Consider the following 27,053-nt stretch of genomic DNA (forward strand, 5'->3'; position numbering starts at 1 on the left):
GGAAATGTTTGGGAATAAATAAAGTATTTATTTAGTGTGTTTATTTCACATTTTAAAGCATTGGAGGTTGCTTATATATAAAGGAGTGTTCTTTAATCAATCAGTTTGCATGACTCCTATCTTCACTTTGAAACCTTTTACCTTCCTCCCATCAAAGAATGTTGAACACATAGGATAAGAAGGAATTGTCACGAAGCAATGGACAGTATCTCAGAGGCTGGCACAGTTTCGGTTCCTAGCAGGCTACATACCTTCCTTAGCATGGATGCCCACACTGGTGCACACATACACTTGAAACACAAAGGGCATTGAGTAAATGATACGTGATACAACTATGTGATTTCCTAGTCATTCAGGTTTTATCTTCTTAAAAAGATAACTAAGGCTTCCCCCTTTGAACACCCTTACTTAGCACAATGCCATCTGGAAGACACCTGACCTAAACTTTACTCTTAACACTGAAATTAAAGAGTGAGGTTTTAAGTGAAAAATAGCTGCTGGGGTAACAAGCCTAGTGCCTTCGTTTGTTAGTTGCATCACCTTGCTTGCCATTGTTTTACTTTCTTAATTGTACACTGTTTTCTTAACAGTTGCTGTGTCCCTTTTAACCCTTAGAGTTAATTTTAGCCACTCCACTTTTGTACATATTGAGAAAGCTGGGAGTAATTAGCTGGTGTATCACCCCAGGATGTGTAGGTAACAAAAACCTTTTAAACTAATGACGGTCTTTGGTGTATATTTTCATTCTAATTTTATTTTTGGATATAATGTACGCTATTAATTTCTGACTTCATAATAAATTATAGAATTTGACATTTTAGTAGGCGATTGTTAAATAATGTAATAACATGCATTTCAAATTTAAACTTATTTTCAAATTCAGTAGCATAATAGGATTCCATTGGGGTTATAGAGTATATTGTAACATAAATACCCTGTACGGGTTAAATATCTTTAAAATAAAAATCTTAGGAGCAGAGGAGTTTGGGATTTTGGGTTCTTCTGGATTTGTAATATTTATAGCATGCATAAAGAGATCTCTTTGGGATTAGGCCCATGCTTAAATATATAGTTAATTTCTATTTTACTTATACTTTTAGTATTTCATAAAATCATTTTGGCAAATAGTGGTCGTATGGGGACAGGTAAGGAATTTTCCTCTTGTGACGTCATGTTTGTGCTTAAAAAGTTTCAGTTAGAAGATTCTGGATTAGGGGTTCTCAGCCAGTGTACACAGTGTTTATGTGTAATGTATACATGTGTGCAGTGAATTCAAACGTGCTTTTCGAAGTGTGTATGAAGATATGGTTGTCTAGGCATAGCTTCCAGACACTGGAATATTGTTTCTTACTTTATAGTGTGGACTTCAAGATGTAGCATTTCATTATATTCTGATATTCTATCTCCTAACAAAAACAGCTGGCATCTTTGTATTAGCACAGAGATATCCCTGCTTTCTCCTACAGGTGTTAACTGTGCCACACAGATTCCATAGAACAAATATTCTTTGAAGTTCTGATGTGGAAAACAATAAGCTTTACAGACTTTGCGGTGGGAAGATTTGGACAGTACATGGATTTAGTGTAGCCCATTAAATTTAAGTTTAGCATGAATTGAAAGAACGTAATTGTAGTGGAGGTGGCTGCACTGATTAGATTAGAGAAGTACTCAAGTTGAAAGCTTCCCCTGTAATTCCATACTTAATGGCAGTTTGCTGCCCAGTTGTGCTCAGTTTTATGTCAACTTGACACAAGCTAGAGTCATTTAGGAAGAGGACTCTGACATGAGAAAAATGCCTCTACGAGATAGGGCTCCAGGCAAGTGTGTAGCGGGCTTTCTTAATTAGTGACTGATGTTGGAAGGGTTGGCCTGTTGTGACTGGTGCCTCCCCTGAGAAGGCCGTCCTGGATTCTACAAAAAACAGGCTGAGCAAACCACGAGGAGCAAGCCAGGAAGCAGCACTCCTCTCCATCAGCTCCTGCCTCCTGGCTCCTGCCCTGCTTGAGTTCCTGTCCTGATTCCTTCTGTGAAGGACTGTGATGTGGAAGAGCAGGCTGGACCAATCCCTTTCCTCCCCAAGTTGCTTTTGGTCACAATCCTCCATCTTAGCATTAGAAATTCCAATACACCAGTGTTATCAAAGTAAGGATGTCACTGTTAAGGAAGATTCCAAACTTTATTTTGCCAATCATTGTTGCTTTCCCCCTAAGATTATTACACGTAAGTTTTTATGAATTTATTCATCGTTTTAAATGAACTTATTAGACAACATAAAATGTGTATGTCTATGTATATGAATATATGGTTCTAAGCATCACACTAACATTATTTTGTGTGTGATGGTAATAAGTACAAAGTGTTAAAATCACTGCCTGATATATACAGTAGATGCTATTGCTCATCATCTGAAGTTCTTATTATATGCCATCATCTTGCTAGTAAAAGAAGAGTATAAGTAACGTTGTGCTGTTAATAAGAGTATGTGTGTAGGTTCCAGCGATACCATCCATGTCTATCACAAGGAAAATATTAGAAGTTTCTGTGTTTTCAATGAGTTTGTCAAGTCTTATCATTTCAGAATTCCTCAAAGACTAATTAGTATTAGTAATATTAGTAAATACATTAGTATTCTCACTGTACATCCAAGTTAAAAAAAAAACCAACCAACCAACCAACAAACAACCCACAAAACAATGTATTTGCAGGTACACTTAAAGCACCCATAGCAGGAAGTTAATGCTTTAATCCACATAGACACTTAACATGGCTGAACTCAGATTGCCTTCGAGGTAGATAAGGTTCAGGCCAGCTGGAGCTGATGTTGTGGGATTTCTTTCTTTCAATGTTTGTTTTTAATGTGTTGGGAACAGCAGTTACTTTGGTTCATGTGAGCAATAAGCACAATTATAAGTAAAAGTTTAGGATGCTTTTAAAGGTACTTCTTACCTCTTGATTTTGTCAGTGTTATTTTATGGTGGAGTTCTGATACTCCCCTATAGTGGGCTTTCATTGTCTTGAACCCTTTTGAAATGGTGCAGGGTGTTGGCATAATTCAAGACAAAGAGGGCATGATGGCATAGTCTCTCTTCTTTTATGATAGGACATATAAACTAAGAAAACTATTGTCTCCCTTATAGACAAAATAGTTCTCATCTATAAAGATATGTGAAAATTTCCCTAGAAAATTTTCTGGCATCGGCAACCAATTTTTTTTTAATCATTAAAATCTAGCAATAAAATGATCACTTGAAGTTACTTGGCAACAGAAAACCCGCATCATGCTGTTTCTTACTTTACTGGTTTTACATGAGCAACCAATAACTAAATATTCATTCTCTTGAATTATGTGGGCCACACAGAGTCGTCGAATATCATGTAATTTGAATAGATAGTAAGGTTAGAAAAATAATGTAAATATACTGTATCCTCGGGAACAAAACTGTCCAGATTTACAGCTTCCTGTTTAGAAGTTTCTCCCAAAGTTGCAAAAGGTTTTATTTGGTTGAAACTAGACAGTTGATACAGCAGCTTAGCAGTGTTGGCAAATACACAGCTTAGGTTTTAAAATATGCAATCATTTGGGAATTTTGTTCAACTTATTTTGGTGAAAAAGAGAAAAAAAAATGTACCCGTTCCTGGTACATTGGCATCTGCTCTGACTAAAGCAGTGAGCGATGAGGAATTTGTTGAATTTACTGCTTGTATTTAGGCACAATTTCAAGAATTTCCAAGTGTTTCTGTTTTTAATTGTCAGCGGCCACTTTTTCATGTGTAGCCTAAAATGATAGAGAAGAATGAATGTGATAATGAAGATGTTAGTGAAAAGTATGAATGTGCTTGACAAATTGCATTTGTGATGATGTGAGACTCTGCAGACAACTGGTACCGTGTTCACAAAAGAGCCACATGCACTATTAGTTGAAGCTTTTCCTTACTTATTTTGGAAAAGTGAAGTTTCATATATGTGTATATATATATGCATACACACATATACATGTATCCCTCACTGGTTCCACTAGTTGGAAAGATAGTGACCATTATGAATATTAAATCTTGAGACCTCCGAAACTTGCTTCAGTGTACAATTATCTTAAAGTTTATTTTGATCATTTTCCAGAACACCCAGTTGCTGAGTTTAAAGGGTAACAGGATTGCTTATTTGGATGATGTAAATAGCTCACTGTCATCTCGAACTTTCTCAGTTTCTTTGTTTGGTACCACATGAGTTTTGCTTAGGAATTAGCCATCCACATAGGCTTTGTGAGACGGCATTGACATGACCTTTCATGCTTCCTTCAGACAGTCAAAGCTGGGCATAGGCTGTGGGGAGGTAGGAATGATGGGGCAGTTAAAAAGGGAGAAATAGCTGGGTCTTGCGGTAGAGTGGTTCCAAATTTTCTGAGAAAGCACCAGATTGATTTCTAAAGTGATTGTACAAGTTTCCACACCCACCTCCACATCCTCGCCAGCATGTGCTGTCAACTGAGTTTTTGATCTTAGCCATTCTGATGGGTGTAAGGTGGAATCTCAGAGTCATTTTGATTTGCATTTCCCTGATGACTAAGGGCATTGAACATTTCTTTAAGTGCTTCTCAACTATTAGAGATTCCTCTGCTGAGAATTCTGTTTAGCTTTGTACTCCATTTTTAATTGGATTATTTGGTTTGTTAATTTCTTGAGTTCTCTCTCTCTCATATATATATATATATATACATATACATACACTGTTTCCCTCTGTTGGATGTAGGGTTCATGAAGATCTTTTTCCAAGTCTGTAGGCTACTGTTTTGTTCTGTTGACAGTGTCCTTTGCTTTACAGAAGCTTTTCAGTTTCATGAAGTCCCATTTATTAATTGTTGGTCTTAGAGCCTGAGCTGTTGGTGTTCTGTTCAGGACATTGTCTTCTATGCCTATGAGTTCAAGGCTCTTTTCCCCTACTTTCTTTTATAATAGATTAAATATTTCTGGTTTTGTGTTAAGGTCCTTGGTCCACTTGGATTTGAATTTTATTCAGGATGATAAATAGGGAACTGTTTGCAGTTTCTACATGTAGACATCTAGTTAGACCAGCACCGTTTGCTGAAGATGCTGTCTTTTCTCCACTGTATGGTTTTGGATTCTTTGCCAAAGATAGGTATGTGAGTTTATTTCTGGCTCTTTTATTTGATTCCACCTATCCACTTGTCTGCTTCTATGCCAGTATCATGCAGTTTTTAATTACTGTTGCTCTGTAGTAGATCTTGAGATCAGGGGAATATAGATACCTCCAAAAGATCTTTTATTGTACAGAACTGTCTTAGCCATTCTGGCTTTTGTTTTCCATGTGAAGTTGAGAATTGTTCTTTCAAGGTCTGTAAATTATTGTGTTGGTATTTTAATGGGAATTGCATTGAATCTGTAGACTGCTTTTGGTAAGATGGCCATTTTTACTATGTTAATCCTACCTATCTATGAGCAATGGAGATCTTTCAATCTCCTGACTATCTATACCACTCCTGGACATATACTCAAAAGATGCTTCACCATACAACAAGGACATTTGCTCAACTACATTCATAGCAGCACTATTTGTAATAGCCAGAAATTGGAAAGAACCCAGATGCCCCTCAACTGAAGAATGGTTAAAGAAACTCTGGTACATTCACACATTAGAATACTATTCAGCTATCAAAAACAAGGACACCATGAAGTTTGCAGGCAAATGGATGGATCTGGAAATGATCATCCTGAGTGAAGCAAACCAGACCCAGAAGGACACTCATGGTATATACTCACTGATAAGCAGATATTAACCATATAATACAGGATAACCATACTGCAATCCACAGACTTAAAGAAACTATGTAATAAGGAGGACTCTAGGGAGGATGCTTACTTCTCATTTAGAAGGACAAACAGAATAGACACCAGAAGCTGTTAAAGAGAATGAATAGGATCGGAACCTACCATAGAGGTCCTCTGAAAGATTCCACCCAGTAGGGCATTGAAGCTGAAGCTGAGTCTCAGGCCAAACTTTGGGCAGAGGGCAGCGAGTCTTTTGGAAGAGTTAGGCCATAGAAGGACCCAGAGGGGACAAGAGTTCCACAAGAAGACTAACAAAGCTAACAAACCTGGGGTGGGGAGCAGAGACTGATGCACCAAACAAGGTCCATGCATGGAGAAGACCTAGGCCTCCTGCTCAGATATAGCCAGTAGTCGGCTCAGTCTCCATAGGGGTCCCCTAGTAAGGAGAGCAGGGCCTGTCCCTGTCATGTATTCTGTTGTCTGCTCTTTGATCACTTCCCTCTGGCAGTACAAAACAGAATACATGGTTGTGTGGAGATATGGTTCAGAGTTTGAGAACAGTTCCTACTCTTCCAGAGCATCCAAGATTGCTCCTACAGAATTCAGGCTCTTGGGTGACCCTCTTGTTTGTGGGCATACATATGACATATGATGTGCTCACACACAAATGCATATATACCTATATGGACCCTTCGTGTTATAATAGTAACTGGTCTGGAAAAACCATGCTTTCTAGTTAAATAATGTCATAAACTTCATGGGAGTAATGAATGAAGCCAAGGTTCAGAAAAATATCAACTTGTAGAATGCTTAGCCCGAAAGGTACCACTGAGCCCTCTGAAGGCTCAGGGATTATTACAGAAGACTGGGTAGAAAAGCCATAAGTGCCTGAGGTTGTAGAGAACTACCAGGAAATAATAGAGTAGCTGCAAGTATCAGTTTACTTAAGCTTCAACGTACTATGCCAGACCTGTGCAAACCCAAGCCAGACCAAATTCAGTAAGGAGAGGGATGTGGGCACAGAATATCACCCCAAACTTTTTAGTGGCTGGCAATTGTTAACATCTAGGAGAGGGAAAGAGTTTCCTCAGGAATGTACCTTGGTAAGTTGGCCACTGCCCTAAGGTTTTAAAAATAAGAAGACACAAAAATGGGCTGGTGGGTTGGGGTAGGAGATGACCAAAAAAAAAAAAAAAAAAAAAAAAAAAAAAAAAAAAAGGGGGGGGGGAAGAAAGAGAACTGCCATAAGCTTGAATCCTGCAAGTCCTGGAAGGATTGTTGGGTACCAGAGGTTCTTATTTTCGCTCAAAGTGGCTGCATCCTTCTAAGAGCTACAGGATGTCGTGACCATGCTTGAGAGAGGGTGGCTTATCATGAGTCTGGAACATTTGGCACAAGAGTCTAGGAGGAACTGGAAGATGCCTAAGTGACTTCTTTGCCATAGGAATAAGATCATTACTTGTTTCCATAGATTCTGATGCAGAGATGGTTTTGCTCATCATTCTTGCTGTAGAAAGCTCAACTACAACATGGTTGGGCTAAAAGAGTTATACTGATTTAGAGATGTCTTATTCCACTTAAAGCTTCAGCATAATGGAAGCAGATGTCAAAGCCATTTGACCATGAGCAGTATTTGAAGGGGAACCATGGCAGAAGTAGAAGTAAGCTGGCCTGACTTCAGGCGCTAACAATTTTTCTGAATGTGTCTGTAAGTCTGAGCAGGTATTCACGCTTACTCTTTTTATATGCCATGAGTTCCAGAGATGGAATTTTGGCTGTCAGGGTTGGCAGCAAGCACCATCACCTACAGAGCCATGTTGTTGGCCCACACTTTGTTTTCTGAGACTAGATCTCTTCATGCTACCCAGGGCTTCTTGATTAGGCTAATCTGGGGACTACTAATCTAGGAGTCTACCCCTCTCAACTTCCCCAGCCCTGGGATCACAAGCATGCTCCACAGTATCTAGCTTTTCAATGTTAAGCTTTTTAACAAGAACTGATGCTCTCATAATGATAACTTTTAGGTTCTGTTGGTAAACAGACCTGAACCCATTGCTGTTGGCAAAGCATGGCTCTTAGTGGGATTAGAATGGTAGTGGCACTGGAAGGAGTCATCTTCACGACTGGCCTCATGAAGTAGTGGAGCAACAGCAAGCAGTAGGAGAAGCCTAGGAAGTGCTGGTTTGTAATTTGCTGAGTGTCCCCTGTGTGAGCTCTGAGCAACTCCATGATGGCTGCCTGGGAGGGTAGAGGAAGAGCTTGCCTCTGGAGCATTGGGTCATAGTTGACAGATTACCTGGGCCTCCTCTGGAAAATTCCATAGGGTGGCAGAATACTTTGAACTGGAGGTTTCTCTCATGGTACAATGGCCATAACAGGGGCGCCTCCAGGAACAAAAGCTGCATTTTGTCTGTGCCAGGCTAGAGCTCAGCTTCTTGATGCTTGTCACATCCAGCTCTTAGAGCAGACCTCTGCTCTGGTCATTTATCCTCATTTTACCAAAAGTCCAGAGAGGCTAAATAATTTACCTAAAATACACACCTACTGGGTAAAAACTTGCCACCTTCTGACCTTCAGGACTTGACTCACTAGCTGGAATAATGTAGCATTGTACAGAGCTTGTGGAATTATCAGGTGTGTGTGTGTGTGTGTGTGTTTCTGTGTGTGTGTGTTTCTGTGTGTGTGTTTCTGTGTGTGTGTGTTTCTGTGTGTGTGTGTGTGTGCACCCACACATGTGCATGGTAATTTTTTGATTGCATTGGTTGAAATTGATTTAAAAAGTACTTCAACTTTAGTAGTGTGGTGTGATACATATGTTAGTTTCAGTTACTTTTAGTCCAGAAAGCTTCTATCATTTGGAATTCACATCCAAGTTAATGGTCTCCTGGATTCTAGTGACTTTGAACTCAAACTCGAGAAGGATGCTGAGTGGCAGACACCTCCAGCACACACCTTTGGCACAATTATTTGGTGTTAGGAGCATTAGAAATAGACTCTGTTTGAAATGTTAGTGTTTTGGACAGAGATGGCTGCCTGATTTAGAAGATCTTCTTCAACTCTGAGATATCTTGCGATTTATTATACATGTAGTTGTCCTTTGTATCATTGTTTGGTTTGGTTTGGTTTTAGGTGACCCATAAGTGTGCAGTAGAATTGGTTTGGAGTATGTTGCCATTGACAATGATAATAACAAAAACGTCCATATTGTAGGGTTGTTAATCTTCATCCATCTTTAAAATGCCAGACGCTGCGGTTATTGATCTGAAGACACTTTGTGTGAGATAATTAAGTTGTTGGTTCAGAACTCTTCCTTCCAATGAGACGCTGCTACAGGAGTGTTCTGGTGTGGGATAAGGGTCAGGCTTTACAGTTCTCACCATGGTTCAGGCTGGTAGAAATAAACCATGTGGGCTGCCAGTGTACATCAGTGAAGCAAATCACTTGAATGGTACACTGATTCTCAGCGGATTTTTAAGAAGACAATGAAGGCGTTAAGGAAAGTGCCTCACAGAAGGCATGTTGGGGTTTCTCTTCTGCTAAGGGCTATACTTTGCAAGTGTCTCTTCTTTTACGAATTTGTATTTACTAGCTTGCTTTTGCCAATGGTTAGTCAACACCTCTTATGTAAACTTATTCCTTAATGTACATGGTCAGTAACAAGCCAAGTGGGGAACTTCCTCCCATTAATTTTGAGTGTGAATTGCCTTATATTCCTTTGACTGTGTATAAGGCTAAGACCAGCACTTTTTTTGTAGCCTCACTATACCATCCCCAGTAAAAAATCTATCTATGCTGTAGGCAGACAGGATTAGACCTAAATGACATCCCGAGTTTAATTAGATTCAGTCCTAAGCATTCCTGCCCCCAAATGACACAGCACACAGCAAAGATGCAGGCACTATCATTTCTTTTTGATATATTTGTTTGTGTGTAGATATGTGCAGAGGATGTGGACTGTGGATGGAGGTCAGAGGTGTCAGATCCCTCAGGTATGGTGTGACATAGGGTTGTAAGGTATCTGATATGAATACTGGGAGCTGAACTCAGGTCCTCTGAAAGGGCAGAAGGAACACTTAACCACGGAGCCATCTCTTCAGCCCATGCTTTGGCTCTGTAAGCCTCAGTATAATGGGTAAATTACATGGAGAATTATCTTTGTCCTAATGCAGTGGTAGTCCCTGGCTAACCAAGGGCAGCAGGGTGTCCAGCTGTACTAGAACGGCTTTCCTAGATGCTTCCTAGTCAGATCCCTGTTCTTAAGAATCAGTACACTGAGTTAAATAGGGTAATATTTTGCCCTCTATATTCATGGTAGATTTTGTCTAATTATTTTTTCATAGGATTCTTTTAACTTATATTTTTGCCATTAAAATCCAAGGAGCTTCAAGTAAGAACATGAGAATCAAAAAAGCAAAACATTATTCATGTGAGGCTGCATTTGCCAAATAATCTTTCTACACTTAAAGTTAAAACTTTCAAGATGTATTTATTTCAGAATGATCTGGAAGACATCACATTATTATAAAGGTTCATTTTATAGAACTTTCCTAGACTTAAGCTTAAAAAACAAATACATACTAAAGTATTTCTTTTTTAAAGAACACTGCCTTTTTAAAGAGTTATTTTTAGTTATACGTATGTGTTTGTGTATAGGCATTATATGATCAGGTGAGTGCAGGTGCCCACAGAAGGCAAAGAATTTGAATTCCTCAGGAACCAGAGTTACAGACCATGGTGGTCCATCTGACATGGTTGCTGGGAATTTAACTCTGGAAGAGGAGAGCATGCTCTTTGGCCCATAATGCTCTCTTTGACCAAAAGCTTATGGATCACCCAATTTAGACACCATATCATTTGAGATGGGAATCTTATTTTGAATGCAAATAAAACCCAAATACTATAAACACACACACACACACACACACACACACACACACACACACACACACACACACACAAACACAGTCAGATATCAAATAATTTTGCTTATAGTGATATTAACTGAAACCTCTATTAACTAAAATAGATAAATAGAAGTGCCTATTTTTTTCTTTCAGGTTTCCCACCATTGTCAGGTACTGCAAGGGTAAAATATACACTTACATATGGAAGACAAACTCTTTGTTGCCTTCAGACTGTTTTGCTTTTTATTATATTCTCTTCACTAGATAAAATAGAGCAAGTTCAGCAAAGAGAAAAAAAACTGCCGAGGAATACACTGATTATTTAGAAATCACTATTTATTTGAGAAAGAAAAAAAGATATATAAGGGGAAAATGGGAGGGAGGGAAGAATGGGAGGATACAAGGGATGGGATAACCATTGAGATGTAACAAGAATAAATTAATAAAGGAGAAAAAAAAGATACAACATTTTGGATTGCCTTGTTCCATATGAACAATAATATTCTTTATATATTTACAAGTACAGCCTGGATAAAGAAACATATGACTTTTGCCTATTGCTGCACACTTTGTTTCTGTTGAGAAATGTACTATTGAAGTAATATTAGCACACATAGGTTTGGAAGTCACACAATGAAACGTGGCTCTTGAATAAAAGGTAGGCCGGCAGTTGACGACCATTTGAAAAGGGACTTGGTTTTATATAATAATGTCCACTTATTATTTTTCCCTGCATGGAAACTTACAATTCCACTTCAATTAAACAATTATCTTTTAAAAAAATTTATTTTGAAAATTACTGAAGTTTGCTATAGGGGAAATCATGGTCCTTAGACACGTTTTCAGCCTAACCCGGGAGCCTGTGAATGCTACCTTTGGTAACAAGAAGTTACTTTCAGATATGATTAGGATTTTGAACAAAGGATCTTCTCTGGGTGTTCTGGTGAATATGGGCCAAGTGTGTGGGGGTTCTTAAAAGGGAACAGTCTTTCTTTTTGGATGGGACTGAGAGACTAGAGCAGACCATGTGAGGAGCACAAGGCACTGGATTCTCTGTTGCTGACCTTGAAGGTGGAAGAGATATCCAGGAACCAAGGAAGGCTGGAGTCTTTTAGAGAGTAAAACAGATGTTAGAGCCAGGAATGACTAAGAGATGTGACAGGAATCACAGGAGGCTGGTTGCATTGAGAGACAGAAAATAGACCAAGGAGTACAGTCAATACTGGACCCCCAAAACCTAGTGATTTCTCCTCTAGACTCTCTGGAGAAAGCATACCCTGACCCTACTTTAGGGAAGAAGCATTTGATGATTCTGATCCTCAGAAGTGTGAGAGGAGTCCCGTTTGTGGTAGTTGGCTGCAGGAAGAATAGAGGATGAATATTTCACATTCATTGTAGATGAGCTAAGAAATTCAGATTATCTTTGAGGTGAATCACGCTACTTAGTTAAACAGCTCGTATTCTGGCTACTATCTTACCTGCTTTTTTTTTTTTTTTTTTTTTCTGTTAAAAATGTTCTTGGCAGAGCATACTTTTTTGTGTGTTTGTTTGTTTTAACTTGATGCATTGTCCTCCCATGCTGGTGTTTTAAATAAAAATGTGTTCGGCATCCTTGAGTACTTTAAATGCAAGTGTACTTCCTAAATTTATTTGGATTTTAGAATTTATTGTTTGAGTTGTTAAGTTACAGGTTTAGACTTCATGTGTCTTTGAAAATATATACCTTTATTAGTTCTTTGAAATTGTATATTGATTATGTTCATTCCTCTCCCTGTGTATAGAAACTCCCAACTCCACGCTCATCCAACATTGTGTCATCATACTTTACCCCCACTGAGTCTCATTCCTTCTGTCCACATACTCTTAGGTTTGTGATCATCCATTGGAGTATATTAAATCTAGTAGGTGTCACAGTCATTTTAAAAATTCTCTTGTATAATATACCTTGACTGCAGCCTCCACTCTTCCTAGTCCCTCCCTCATCCCCCCCCTCTCCCCTGATCTACGGCTCCTCCATGTTCCCTTTAGAAAAGAACAAGCCTCCCAAGGTTATCAACCAAACACAGCATAATAAGATGCAATTAAGGTGAGATACAACCCTCCTATCAAGGCTGGATGAGGCAACCCAGGAGGAAGAAAAGGGTCCCAAGAGCAGGCAAAAGAGTCAGAGACACCCCACTTGGACTGTTGAGTCTCACAAACGCCCTAAGCTAAACAACTACCACATGGATGCGGAGGACTTAGCACAGCCCCATGCCCGTTCCATGACAGATGTCACAGTCTTAAAGAAAACAAACTGTCCATCCCCTGGAAGCTACGGATTACTAAGGACTTTTAAGCTAGGGTTGAGACTTTGTGCCTACATATCCTCTTGCTTGAACTTGCTCTTGTCCTGTCCATGCTGTCACAACATCTTGTGAATTCATATGCACAACTGCCCTATTGTGTCCTGAAAATGCCATGTATCAACCTTTGGCTCTTACAGTCTTTCTCTTCTACAGTGATCCCTAAACCTTGGGAGAAGGAATTGTCATCTAGATGTCCTGTTTAGGGCAGAACATTTTGCAGTTCGTCTTTGTACCTAGACCAATTGTGAGTCTCTGTTTAATCTGTATCTACTGCAGTGAGAAGCTTCTCTAATGAGCACTGAGAGATGCATTAATCTATGGGTATCAGTTTAGTGCTATTTACATTCCATTAGCCGCACGATCGTAGTGTGCCTTGAGTCCAGTCAGAAGGTGGCTGGTTACTCCCACGCTCTTCGCGCCCCTGTTGCACAGGTGAGCATATCTGGAGAGATGCTTCACTATGGGAGCACGGAGGCTCACAGCTGGACAAGATTGCTTACTTGTTTCTTTTCAGGCATGCACAGTATCTTTCTAGCACTATGAAAGGCATGGAACTTTTAGATCTACACCAGCTTGAAATCTACATGTTCTGCAGTTCCAATATGTGGTTTCTTTGGCAATATGGTCTTACTGATTTGAATTTTGAAATATTTCAGCCCTTATGTGTATGAGACGACACATTTTTTCTACTTGCATATACGTCTTCAATGAACTTCTTTTGATATTATGTTTGTATCCTTAGGATTAACTACGATTTTATTTCAGCATAAAGGTTTTTTTTTTTTTCATTTTCCTTTTGAAAAGCATGGACATGAAGTCATTTGCTTCTGCTTTGTCTTTTGCATAGAAATCGAGTGCTACAAGTAGTTGGGTGGTAAGATGGACATGCATCTAATAGCCAAGTTTTCCTGTTGGGTGCATAGCAAGTATAAGATCTCCAGCAAATTTACTCCTGTTCATAGTGGATAATAATAAACTTTTTTTTTTGAGACAGGGTTTCTCTGTGTAGCCTTGGCTGCCCTGGACTCACTTTGTAGACCAGGCTGGCCTCGAACTCACAGCAATCCGCCTGCCTCTGCCTCCCGAGTGCTGGGATTAAAGGCATGCGCCACCACGCCCGGCTATAATAAACTTAAAAAATGCAACATTTCACTCTTATCTTTCCTGTTTTCTTACATGAGAATTGATCTTACTAACTTTACATCATAATTTACATTTGTTGTTTAAAAGTTTTGAAAAACATACATTACTATAAATATTCGGCATTCTATAAAAATAATTTCTTAAAATATGTTTTCATCCTATTTTATTCATATGTACATCACAATAGTGTATTTATTTTTTAATTCTTAGGTTTTCAGCAATATAAGAATAAACATTGTTTTTGACATGTCCATGTTTTCCTGGGAGCAATTACTTGCCTTTGATAGGATGAAGTGTTTCGATTTTGAAAGCTTTGATTCTTTAGCTAGGCTATTATGGTTGATACGAAAGGCAGTAGATTTATTTTCCACATTGTTTTCTAAATATATCCCTAGAAACAGAATTGTTTGGACAGGACGTACATCTGTAAGTTGAAATTTGATCTATTGAGGTTGAGAAGTTCTCAATTCTACCTTGGATCTGTGAGTATTTTTCCGAGAACTCTCTTGAGAAGTGAGCTGGTAGTGTTTAGGGAGAAGGGAAGACTGGGGGAAACCTTGGTCTGCTTCGACAGGAAGTAGACAAGCAGCCCTGGGGTCTTAGTCTCCTCCGAGGAACTGCACTGTTGGCCTTTAACTGGCCCTGAGTTTGAAGTCAGGAGTCCAAGGCCCTCCTTCCTGAGCTCATTTTATGGTAGAGCCTGAGTACATATTTGTTGAATTGAATGAGTCTTTGTAACAGTAATCCTGCTTGGTTGTTAGAGGAGCCCTCATTAAAATACTATAAAAGACACTTCAGGGTCAAATCTCATCCTAATTTTGAACAATAAAAAAATCTTACACATGAAATATAGTGTCAGGGGAGTTTGGATGTAGAGGAGAGAATTTGTTTTTGAGGAAAAAAAAACCCCTCAAGATATACAACCAATGTTTGCTCCATGCCTGTTACTGGGTTTTGTTTCCCGTGCACCTGTGAGTTTGACACTCTCAGTGGGAGTAGGGAATCATGGGAGACTGGGCTCCAGGGAGGAGCTTTTTAAAAAGTCAATAGTAAAATGTCAGCAGCTTTGGTTTGAGTCAGTAGGATTAGTCTAAAAATATTTTATTTTTTTCTCTCAATTCTTAAACTTTAGTTACTTTGAAACATATTTTTACGTGCTTATGTCAATTTTATTTCCTGTGAAGTTTAGAAATTATTTAAAAGTATTGAAACATTAAGTATTTAAAAAAACATTTAAATCTGTATGTTCAATACTTACTGATGGTACTGTAGGTGACATGTTCTGTACATGTGTGTGAATCCGTTTCTGCTTGGCTGTGTGTGTCTTAGTCTAAGACACTTTAGGCTTTCTCTAGATCTTTCTTTTCACTGGCTTTAGCTCCTGACATCCCAGCTTTTTACCCCCATATGCTTTAGACAGTATGCTCCGCTGTTTTCCTGTCCTTGGTTTACTTTTTCATGCAGCTGGAAGCCTTTCAAGCATTAGCCCTCAGATACCCAGATACTCAGGAGCTGACCCTCTCCATAGTTATCAGAAATGCTCCTAGGTGCCTATCGTTTCTGATTTCCTGGAATCCTGTTGCTTGTTAGTGTAATATCCACTTCTTGATGAAGACTGGTCTGTCAAGTGCCAACACTGTGGGTTGAGTGCACAGCTGCGTGCCGTGAGCTTGAAATGAAGGTTCCTTTAAGAGGTCTTTCTTGGGAGGCCATGTCTAGTGCTTAAAGCTTAGCAGGGTTGTATTTCTACAGCTGGACTCATGGAAGGAGGGAAGGTAGGTTGCAGCCTCGTTCCCAGATTATTCTAGAACTCACCTGCTCTTCCTTATTGCAAGATATTCACTCCTCTCTCCTGGTAATGGTATTTTAAGAAATACAAAAGTTTTAAAAAATTAAGCCTTGTCTCAGTGTGAATGTTTAAAAGGGAACCTGTTTCCCCACTGGTAAATGGTTATATTGAGGCTGGCAAGGATGTCTCTTAACTAGACCTATTCCTAGAACATTTTTTGATAAAAAAAAATGTTCATCTCACCTTTCTGATTTTTGTCTTAGACCCCTCTTACTGCTTTGGGGTACAGTGACATATGAGAACACTTGGTCAGAACTTAGAACTGAGGCCTTGCTGAACCACACTTGACCATGCAGTGTGGCCTTCTAATGTTTCCCCTTTGAAGGTCTGTCCTGTTCCCTAGTGAGTGTGTACTTCCATTGTGTGTGGAGTCCATCCCACGTCCTGTTCAGCACTGCATATCCTAGAAGTTCTTTGGGAGCACCCGCAGTCACCTGGCAGATCCAGAGTTCCATTAAGGAACTTTTTTGGTTGGTTTATTGGCTTTGTGTTGAAACTAATTTGTATCTGAAAATCTAAGGCGAATGATCTTACACAAGGAGTCATCCGAAGTAAGGAATCCTTATTTTACGATTTCTCTAACTAGAAGTAATAGCAGAGAGCTTTTAGGTTTTGTTAATATGCCATTAGATCCTTGGATAAGAATTCGTTGGGAACCATGCCATTTGAATTCAGCATATAACCTCCTGAGGGGACCATTGGCATATCATCATCAGCAATTAATTCTGATAGCTCAAAATAACAGTAGCAGTTGGTATTAATTATAGTCAATTATATTGATTATTATTCTTAATTTGGCTAACATAAGATATTAACTTATCAGATGGCATTCTAAAGTTCCTACCTAGATATTTAATATATTTAATTTGCAAAATAATTTAAGAGGTAGATACCCACTTTTTCTCTCTGTTTATAAGTAAGGAAATTGAGCATAGAGAGGATTGCCCAGGTTTTCAGTCAGAATTGAGACTTGAATTTAGGTACCTGTATTGAAATGTCTGTTTTAAAGATGTCTGTCTATCTGTCTGTCTGTCTGTCTGTCTGTCTGTCTGTCTATCTGTCTGTCTATCTATCTATCTATCTATCTGTCTGTCTGTCTGTCTGTCTATCTATCTATCTATCATTTATTAAATATTTTTACTAGTCTAATTATTTTGAGAAAAATAGTAGTCCATTTTCCATTTTACTAGAAAATTGATTTATACAGTAAGTTGTGATTAAATTTGTAAAATATCTTCTTATAAATGTACTTACATAGTGTATTTATTTGCTGTCAGCTGTGTTCTGTGGATGTGCACTTCACTGATACTTAGTGGGCTGTGAGTTGAGTTTAATCTAGCAAGTACAAACTTGGCAGACATCTTCATCCTTGTACCTTAAAAACAACAATTTGCACTTTGAGCATTTCAGTAGTCTTAATCAACTAAGCTTCAGAATACTTCAGTGATGGGGACAGTGTGACTCAGTCTCCCAAGGAGCATTAGCATTGCCAGGTTGACATGGAATTCTCTTTTTCCCTGTGCACAAAGAGCATCCAGATAACAGCTTTCACTATTGTTTCTTTGAAACTTATCCGGTGTCTTTCTTTTCTTATACTGTAATTTATTTGCATCATATCCCAGTTGTTATCCCCCCACCCTTCCTTCTGCTTCTGCTCTATTCTCTTCCCCTAGACCTCTGAAGGGGGGCTTCTTCCTCACCATTTGATTACAGTCTATCAGGTCTCATCAGGGTAGTCTGCATCCCTTTCCTCTGTGTGTCCCAAAGGCTGCCCCACCAAGGGGTAGTGATCAAATTGCAGGCACCAGAGTTCAGTCAGAGGCAGCCCCCGTCTCCCCCCCCCCCCCCGGGCCCCATACATATGGAGCATGCACTGTTCATTAGCTACATCTGAACAGGGGTCTAGATACTCTGCGTGCATTGCTCTTGCTTGGTGCATCAGTTTGTGCAGGTCCCCTGGGTCCAGAGGTGCAAGCCCTGGTGGTCTCCATGTGGAGCTCCTGACCCCTCAGAGTCCTTCAGTCCCCCCGAACCCCGACTCTTCCATACAACTCTCAGCTCTCCTCCCTAGGTCCAGCTGCAAGTTCCAGTGTCTGTCTGAACCCTCCCTGGGTATAGTTTCTCAGAGGACTTCTATGTTGGGATAGTATTTACTTATAAGTGGGCATACACTATGCTTGTCTTTCTGGGTCTGAGTTCCCTCACTCAGGATGATCTTTTCTAGTTCCATCCATTTGGCTGCAAATTTAAAGGTTTCCTTGTTTTTGATAGCTGAGTAGTATTCTATTGTGAAAATATACCAAGGATTCTTTATCCATTCTTTGGTTGATGGACATCTAGGTTGTTTCCGGATTCTGGCTCTTACGAATAAAGATGATATGAACATAACTGAGCATATTTCCTTGTTGTACGCTGGCACATCTTTTGGGTATATGCTCACTAGTGGTATAGTTGGGTCGCACCATTACCAATTTTCTGAGAAAGCACCAGATTGATTTCCAAAATGATGGTACAAATTTTCACTCTCACCAGCAATGGAAGAGTGTTCCCCTTTTCCACATCCTCTCCAGCACGTGCTGTCACTTGAGTTTTTGATCTTAGCCATTCTGATGGGTGTAAGGTGGAATCTCAGAGTTGTTTTGATTTGCTTTTCCCTGATGACTAAGGACATTAAGCATTTCTTTAAGTGTTTCTCAACCATTAGATATTCCTTTGTTGAGAATTCTCTGTTTAGTTCTGTACCCCATTTCTCAATTGGATTCTTTGGTTTGGTGGAGTTTAATTTGTTTCAGTTCTTGATATATTTTGGATATTAGCCCTCTGTTGGATGCAGGGTTGGTAAAGATCTTTCCCCAGTCTGTAGGCCATCCTTTTGTTCTGTTGACAGTGTCTTTTGGAAGCTTTTTATTTTCATGAGGTCCCATTTATTAATTGTTGATCTTAGAGCCTGGGCTGTTGGTGTTCTGTTCAGGAAGTTGTCTCCTGTGCCAGTGAATTCAAGGCTCTTTCCCACTTTTTCTTCTAACAGATTTAGTGTGCCTGGTTTTATGTTGAGGTCTTTAATCTACTTGGACTTTAGGTTTGTAAAGGGTGATAAATATGGATCTATTTGCATTTTCTACATGTAGACATCCAGTTAGATCAGTTTTGTTGAAGATGATGTCTTCTTTTCATTATATGCATTTGGCTTCTTTGTCAAAAATAAGTGTCCGTAGGTATGTGGGTTTATTTCTGGTTCTTCAATTTAATCACTTCTTTCATATTTATAGAAAATACTTAAAATGTCTGTACTAGTATTGAAAGGAAGGCCTAGGCAGCTTCTATTGTGGGTGGAACTGATAAAATCATTTGGATGGGATTGACGCCAATTTTGTCAAATTCTCAGCCAGCTCAATTAAACACAAACCCAACATGAGCATCAGTAACAGCGGCTTCTGTTTTCATGAGTGCTCTTAATCTGCTTGCGTTCAAGAACAAAACAGGGCCTAACCATTGATGGTTCAGTCTTCTAAGAAGTTAATGGCCACATGGCACGAGAGAGCATCATAGATGTTATAATTTTGTCAATCAAAAAATCTGATATTTGACCAGAATGTATTTATTTATTAAATATTTTGTAATATTTGTTGACCTAAGTACACTTAGTCATGTGGGTGTAAAAAGAAATTCTAGCTGTCCTGTAGGAACACATAGGCTGCTCTTCTGAATGTGTCCTTAGGCACATGACTCATGTGTCTTCAGTCCTTTTATAAAGCAGATGCTAGCCTCTTTGCTAATGCATACTTCCACTGCCACTATAAATAAATGGTCGTTGTAAACATTATATATGCTTTTTAAAATTAGATGGCAAATTTACATGTAAGTGAAACTGTAAATTAAAAAAAATGAACATCTATATATATCATTGACTGCAGAATAATAAAAATTATAAATAATTTTAAATTTGTGAAATTAAGAAATAATTTGTGGTTTTATACACTTTTAAGTTGTAATTTGCTTTAACTTAAAATAATAATCTATATCATATTTCCCTTTATACTTAATAAGAGCTATAGTTCATATAAAGTAGTACTTTTTAAAAAAACACTGCATTATATAAGAAAGTGCTGTTATAAGACTGAAATAGTATTAGTATTTCAAAATTGTTCTTTGCTAAATTACTATTTTACCAAACTATGTAGAGCAGATCATGGTATAATCCCTTAAAATATTTAGAAAGGATATATTAGCTCTCTAGCTTCGATTGAAATATCTTCTAATCTCTTTATTTTAAAATGTATACATTCTAGTGTTTTCATTGATAAGAGAGCTTTTTTTTTTTGGATAATATTAGGTACTTTTGGGTACAATCCTATTTTGCTTGGTACCTGAATTTTGTTATTGTACTAAAAAAGGTATTTGAATTTTCAAACATTGTGAGACCACAGGGAAGATGCCAGTTTATGCCAAGAAAGTTAGTCTTTAAAAATATGTCACTTTAATTCCTAACTGTATCTAACAAAACAAAACAAAATAAGCACCTACTAGCTACCTGCTATTTTCTGTTTTTTCCCCTTGATCTTATAAACATTAGTGTGTGGGTTTGGAATTGTTCCCCCTTTACAAATTAGGAAGCTGTGACACACAGATTTAACAACCGGGCTATGTAGTGAGTAAGCAACAAAGGAAGGTCTAATTTGTTTTCTACCGGATTGTAGAAAAGCCAAACAGGATGTTGCAGTGTGATTGCGATGCAGCTGCGGAACACTCCCTTTTCCAAGTACAACATCAGTCTATGGTCTTTAAATCACCTTACAGAGCAAGGGCCCCTAGTGTGCCTCCCGAGGTAGCGCATGACGTGCCTCTTGTATCTGTTCTGTGCATACTCTTTTTAAAGTATTTTCCTAAAACAGCAGTTTGAAGCATGAAGCATTATATGAAGTTTCCTGCGTAGTCAGCTTTAACTATAAAGTCATTTGTGAGTTTCTGGGTCAAGGAGATTATGTAATTATTCTCCACCTTATGATAGATGGACCTATGTTCACGTTTCAGGGTTTGTCAAATGGGAGTTATGTTTTAACTTGGCTTTGTTGCATTGTGTATTAGTTATTTCTCTTGTTGCCTTGGGCAAGTGATCGTCTCTAAAACCATTTTCCTTTTAAAGTTCTGGAAGTGCCTCTTGATCCTGTGCCGCTTGCATGTTGCGTGGGTATTCTGAGACGGCGTAGCACAGAACATGTGACCTTCAGCTCTGTGAATGTAGCTGCTCTTGATGTATTTCCATGAGAAATATCTGTGGAGTATGTTGAGGGTGAAAATCCCTGGGGTTCACCTCCAGAGGCTTTGCGGATGTAGGCAAAAGAAAAGGAGCTGCTGCTTTTCATGAAAAAACATTCTGCCTTAGAAATTTAGTCATAAAGGTAGACATAAAACATCTTTTTTTCCCTCCTTTATTAATTTATTCTTGTTACATCTCAATGGTTATCCCATCCCTTGTATCCTCCCATTCTTCCCTCCCTCCCAATTTCCCCTTATTCCCCTCCCCTATGACTGTTCCTGAGGGGGATTACCTCCCCCTCTATATGATCATAGGGTATCAAGTCTCTTCTTGGTAACTTGCTGTCCTTCCTCTGAGTGCCACCAGGTCTCCCCATCCAGGGGACATGGTCAAAGGTGAGGCACCAGAGTATGTGAGAAAGTCATATCCCACTCTCCACTCTACTGTGGGGAGTGTTCTGTCCATTGGCTAGATCTGGGTAGGGGCTTAAGGTTTACTGCCTGTATTGTCCTTGGCTGGTGCCTTAGTTTGAGCGGGACCCCTGGGCCCAAATCTGCCTATCATAATGTTCTACTTGTAGGCTTCTAGGACCCTCTGGGTCCTTCTACTTTGCCTTTCTCCCATGATTCTCTCATCTAGAGTCCCACTAGAATGTCCTCTCCTCTGTCTCAGTTTCCTGGTAAGTGAAGGCTTTCGTGGGACATGCCCCTTGGGCTAATATGCAGATATAAGTGAGTATATACCATTTGAGTCTTTCTGCTTCTGGGTTAACTCACTCATTATGATCATTTCTAGCTCAATCCATTTATCCACAAATTTCGGGAATTCCTTGTTTTTAATAGCTGAGTAGTATTCCATAGTGTATATGTACCACAGTTTCTTTATCCATTCTTCTATTGAGGGACACTTAGGCTGTTTCCATGTTCTGGCTATTATGAATAAGGCTGCTATGAACATGGTTGAGCAAATTTTCTTGCTGTGTGCTGGAGCATCTTCTGGGTATATTCCAAGGAGTGGAATAGCTGGGTCTTGAGGAAGCCCTATTCCCATTTTTCTGAGATAGCACCAGATAGATTTCCAAAGTGGTTGTACTAGTTTGCATTCCCACCAGCAATGAAGGAGTGTTCCTCTCTCCCCACATCCTCGCCAGCATGTGGTGTCGCTTGAATTTTTTATCTTAGCCATCCTGATGGGTGTAAGATGGAATCTCAGCGTTGTTTTGATTTGCATTTCCCTGATGATTAAGGAGGTTGAGCATTTCTTTAAGTGTTTCTCAGCCATTTGATATTCCTCTGTTGAGAATTCTCTGTTTAGTTCCATGCCCCATTTCTCGATTGGGTTAAAAGGCTTTTCTTCTATCAGATTTGTAAAAATGAAAAGAATAATACTAGTATGGAGGGTAAGCATTCTGTGTGCTACTAATGGGGGTGTAAGTTAGAAACATCTGAGAGGACATTTTGGGAGCTTGTGTTGAAGGATAGAAATACTATTATCTTTTAAACTACCATTCTGTATCTTAAGTTTTTAAAACGAAAGTCTCATAAAAGTGTACAAAATCCCATGATCAGACAGATTACTGACACCGAGATGTGTCAGCGAGGTAGCAGGAAATGGAACTGTCTTATGGCTGCGTGACTACAACCATGCGAAGATTAAAATGTGCATGCAAAGCCGAATTTATGTGGAAGAAGCCACTGGTAGGAGGTTATGGTTTCCAAAACATGTAGGGTGAGCCAGTTACATTTCACGTGTGTGCAGAGAGGTTCAGAGGAGTGTTCTGATTGTCTACACTGCTGTGTTCTCTCCTGCTGATAGCATGACAGGTATTTCATGTCCTTTTCAATAAATTATGAAAAGATCATAAATGTTTACAGTGTAAGGGATATGAGTTAGCAGTTTTTACTCCAGAAAGAGACACACTTAGGCAATTTATAGTAATTTGACTAATAATGCTGCCACTATTTTCTCCCTTACTGTGTGCTCTTTCATTTTGTTCTGGTAAATGTAACAGTTTATTTTGTTTATTTTCCCAGCATCTTCCAAAAACCACTCATTTGTGTGTCATTTGCAGTGACAGAAGGCAAGCAGGTTCCGGTTCCCTCCCTGAGTTTTGATGTCTGTTGAGTTCTGATTATAAAGTAGGGCATCCTGGTGCTAGCTCAGCCTTTTGCACTGGCTCCCGTAAGGCCTGCTCGCCGTGTTATGTGTATCTGTGCTTGTTTTGAGTTTTGCTTGACTGACTTTAAGGTTAGAACTGAGTTTTTTTGTTGATAGATACGGAAGTTGGGCTTGCTTTATTTTCTTAATGGCATATTCATTACCTGGGAGTGAAAAGCACTGAAGTCTACTGCCTCCCCTGTCACCTCAGCTAATACCACTTGTGTTTATCTTACACGTCCTGCAAGTCTGAGGAATCTAGCATTCCCAGGGAGAAAGAGTCATGTGTCAGGGCTGGACTGTGGGGGTGACAGGGAGGTGGCTCGTTAAGCGCTTTTATAGGAACTCAGATGAGAGATGGATGGTGGCTTAGATTAATGAGTGCATCAGGGGGTGAGAGGGGTCCAGGAACTACAATAGCAGTGATGGTGCTTATCCTCCCGACAAGATCTGTAGGGCACTGCCTTCTAAAAATTACCCCTCCTTTCCCATTTGGAGCTTAGAATTTAAATAGACACACAATTTCAACATATGCTACTGTTTGAGGAGGCATATTTTATATTATCTTCTTAGGGAGAGGGGAAGGGAAAGAGCATATGAGTACAAGTGAGCACACACACACACACACACACACACACACACACACACACACACACACACAGTCAAGCCACAGCTTAGAGGAACATGTTCTCTCCTATCTTTAGTGGGTGGTTCTGGAGTTGAACTCAAGTCACTATGCTTGCAAGACAAACCATTTTATCTGCCCCAAAGATACATATTTTAACATTGTACGTCTAGAAATGAAAATGAGCATTTTCCCTTTGACTACTTTTACTAAAGACCTTGTGAAGAACCAGCTTTGATAAATATTGTTTTTTGCTTCAGACATTATGTGAAACTCACATTCCAGGGGTGAATCAGGCACCAAGAGGTCATTTTCAGCATAGCCCTCTCACTGTCCTTTCTCAGTTGTAAAATCATCAGGTCTTTTCCTGTTTCAAATTATATCTCAACCTGGTTCCTCTGCAGTACTGATCCCATGGTCCTATTCAGTATCAGTCCCCCCCCCCCTTTATTTAGCAACTTGAGGAGTTTGCTTAAATCCAGGTCTCACAAATCCTGTGTCTACATAGACCATCAGTGGTGCCCTCTGTAGATGAAGCCCTTCTTCATCCTCTGTCTGTCCATCCCTGTCCCAGGAAACTGTAGTACACATTCTTAGAACTCCATTGGCTCCTGGCTCTCCAGTGAGTATGGTGTATCTCCTCTTGTAAAGGGATGGAATGGCCTGGAATGTAAATAATAATAGTGCATAAATAATAAAGAAGACCGAATGATCTGGATGACAGATGCAGGAGAGTGATCACATCTCGTCCATCCTGGGCTCGGGAAGTTGCTGCTCAGTTACTTCTGATACCCTCAGTCCATGGGTATGTACTGTTTTTTCTACATTTGCTTTCTTTCCTTTCTGCTTTGGTTATCTCCCTTTGCTTATCCTGGATGTCTGACCTCACTTCCCCAGAGAAAGCTCCGCCAGTTAAGTACTTTCGGCATTCTCCCTGGGCTCCTTCACCATGTCAGGTGCTAGGACCTTCCATCTATGTCCATGAAAACAGTTGTGTATTTGTCTTTTCTTCTAGAGCTCAGACTCTATGAAGTTCATGCTGTAAAATCTCACCCTCTGAGACAGTGGTTGGTACTTGCAGAGCACTCAGTCTCTGCCCAGTGAAGGCATTCAGAGTGTGAAGGGAGGCTTCACAGACACAGTCAGCAAAGAAACTTCCCATGTTAGTGTGCAGTCATGCTGAGGAGCAGAACCACAACACAGGTGACTGTGCATTTTGTCTTGTGTTGAAACTGATCCTTACAAGGTCAGCAATACTACATAAGACCCAATAGATAAGATCAGCATAATACTGTCCACGGTGGCCTAGTATGAAATAAGCCAAGTTATTGATGAATGGATACAGAAAGAATGGTACAACATACATGAGAACACATAGACAAACACACACACACACACACACACACACACACACACACACACACACAGATATAAGCACAGAATATTATTTGGTCATAAAGAAAAAAATTCACACCATTTGCAAGAAAACTACTGAAACCAAGGATTACCATATCCACAGATGAGTACTGTGTACTTTCTCTCATATGTAAAAATCTATAAATAAACTAAAACCCCCATGATTTTAGAAGAAGGGGAGTGGGAGCAGTAGGAATACAGAGAAAACTAGAGGGTGAAGAGGAGAATGAATGTGCTTAAAGTATATTGTGTGAAAATTTTATAAAGATAGACATTATTTTTACAAGAAATATATGCTAAATATTGAAAATGGTACTGCACAATGAGAAAACAATGCCAACAAGCTCTCATCTTTAACTTGAAATTGACAGTGCTTCTAAATGTTTTCATTGTACACATGTATTACCCCATCTGTGATTGCTATTATTGATTTTGTCTTTTTATTTTAACTGACAACAAGGGAATGCTTAAGTCCCAAATGATGTACGAAAAGATAGGAAATATCTGAAAACTTTAAAATATGATTGGAGTATAAACATACACACACACACCTACCTACCTACATACAGACATATATGTGTGTGTTTGCTTGATACACACACACACACATATATACACACACACACATATATATATTCCAAAATGCATAAACACATTTAGTCTATATAATGTTATCTATATGATTATGATCTCAGGGAAGACTACTTGGTATTGAGTAACCAATTGGGAGGCTCTTCCTTGGGGAGGATGATTTCTTCCACTGTCAGTATTCTCCCTGAGTCATTAATTCTTTGTCTAGGCTTGAAGCCTCACAAGTTTCCTCACCTCTGCACATGTTAGCACTTCTTTTGCTGTCATTGTTATTCAGGTCTTGTTTATGTAGGCAGATTGATGAGATTTCACAGGTGTTACCTCGTTGATGTTTCTAGGAGACACAGCCTAACAGGAAACTATCGCTCTTCTGGTTCCTAGGATCTTTCTGCATACTCTACTGCAACAATCCCTAAGTCTCAGGTGCAGGAATTGTATTGTAGATTATCACTTGGGACCGGGCACCTCACAATCTTTTATTCTGTGCCTTTTGATCACTTGTGGTTTTCTGTAATGGTCACTGTTTCAAAGAGAAGGTTTTTTTTTGAGAGTGATAAGGACTACTTATCCTTGGGCATAAGGATCAATATTTAGAATGTAGTTATGATTATGCTAGTTTAGGAAGGTAGTAATTGTAGGTTCTCCAAATCCATTACTCCATTCATCCCAACTAGTTGCCATGTTTTTTAGTACAAGGCATGGTTTATCCAATTGTCCAGTGGGTTTTAGGACCAATTAGAGAGCTTGTAGTAATTACTAAGGCACTCATGCTGCTATTGCACACTTAGGGCTATATTGTTATTTTGATCAATTGTGTGGTTTATAAATGTTATAGCTGTTATACATGTTATAGGACTGTTGGTTGCTTTCCTCCTTTGGAAACTTGTATGGTGCTGCCTCATGCCATGAACTCCAGTCTTTCAGATGGAAAATTTCAGGTCAAATCCAGCTCAGGTCCTCTGAATCCCATGTCTGAAGT

At 39.2% G+C, this 27,053-nt stretch overlaps 1 protein-coding gene across 3 annotated transcripts in view; it reads left to right on the plus strand.

The window, feature by feature from the left end:
* Window positions 1–27,053, plus strand: part of PRKD1 (protein kinase D1) — a 300,126-nt gene that overhangs the window by 3,923 nt on the left and 269,150 nt on the right. Inside the window, exon 1 of one of the 3 annotated variants that reach the window (XM_084793727.1) lies at window positions 13,212–13,280. The exons of the other annotated variants lie outside the window; for them this stretch is intronic. Coding sequence (XP_084649853.1) covers window positions 13,227–13,280 — 54 coding nt within the window. The 5' untranslated portion in view covers window positions 13,212–13,226. Of the gene's footprint in view, window positions 1–13,211; window positions 13,281–27,053 lie in introns of those variants that run through there. 3 annotated transcript variants of the gene reach the window in all.

The sequence above is a fragment of the Acomys minous genome, assembly GCF_964271855.1.
Source record: "Acomys minous genome assembly, chromosome: 8".
NCBI lineage: Eukaryota > Metazoa > Chordata > Mammalia > Rodentia > Muridae > Acomys > Acomys minous.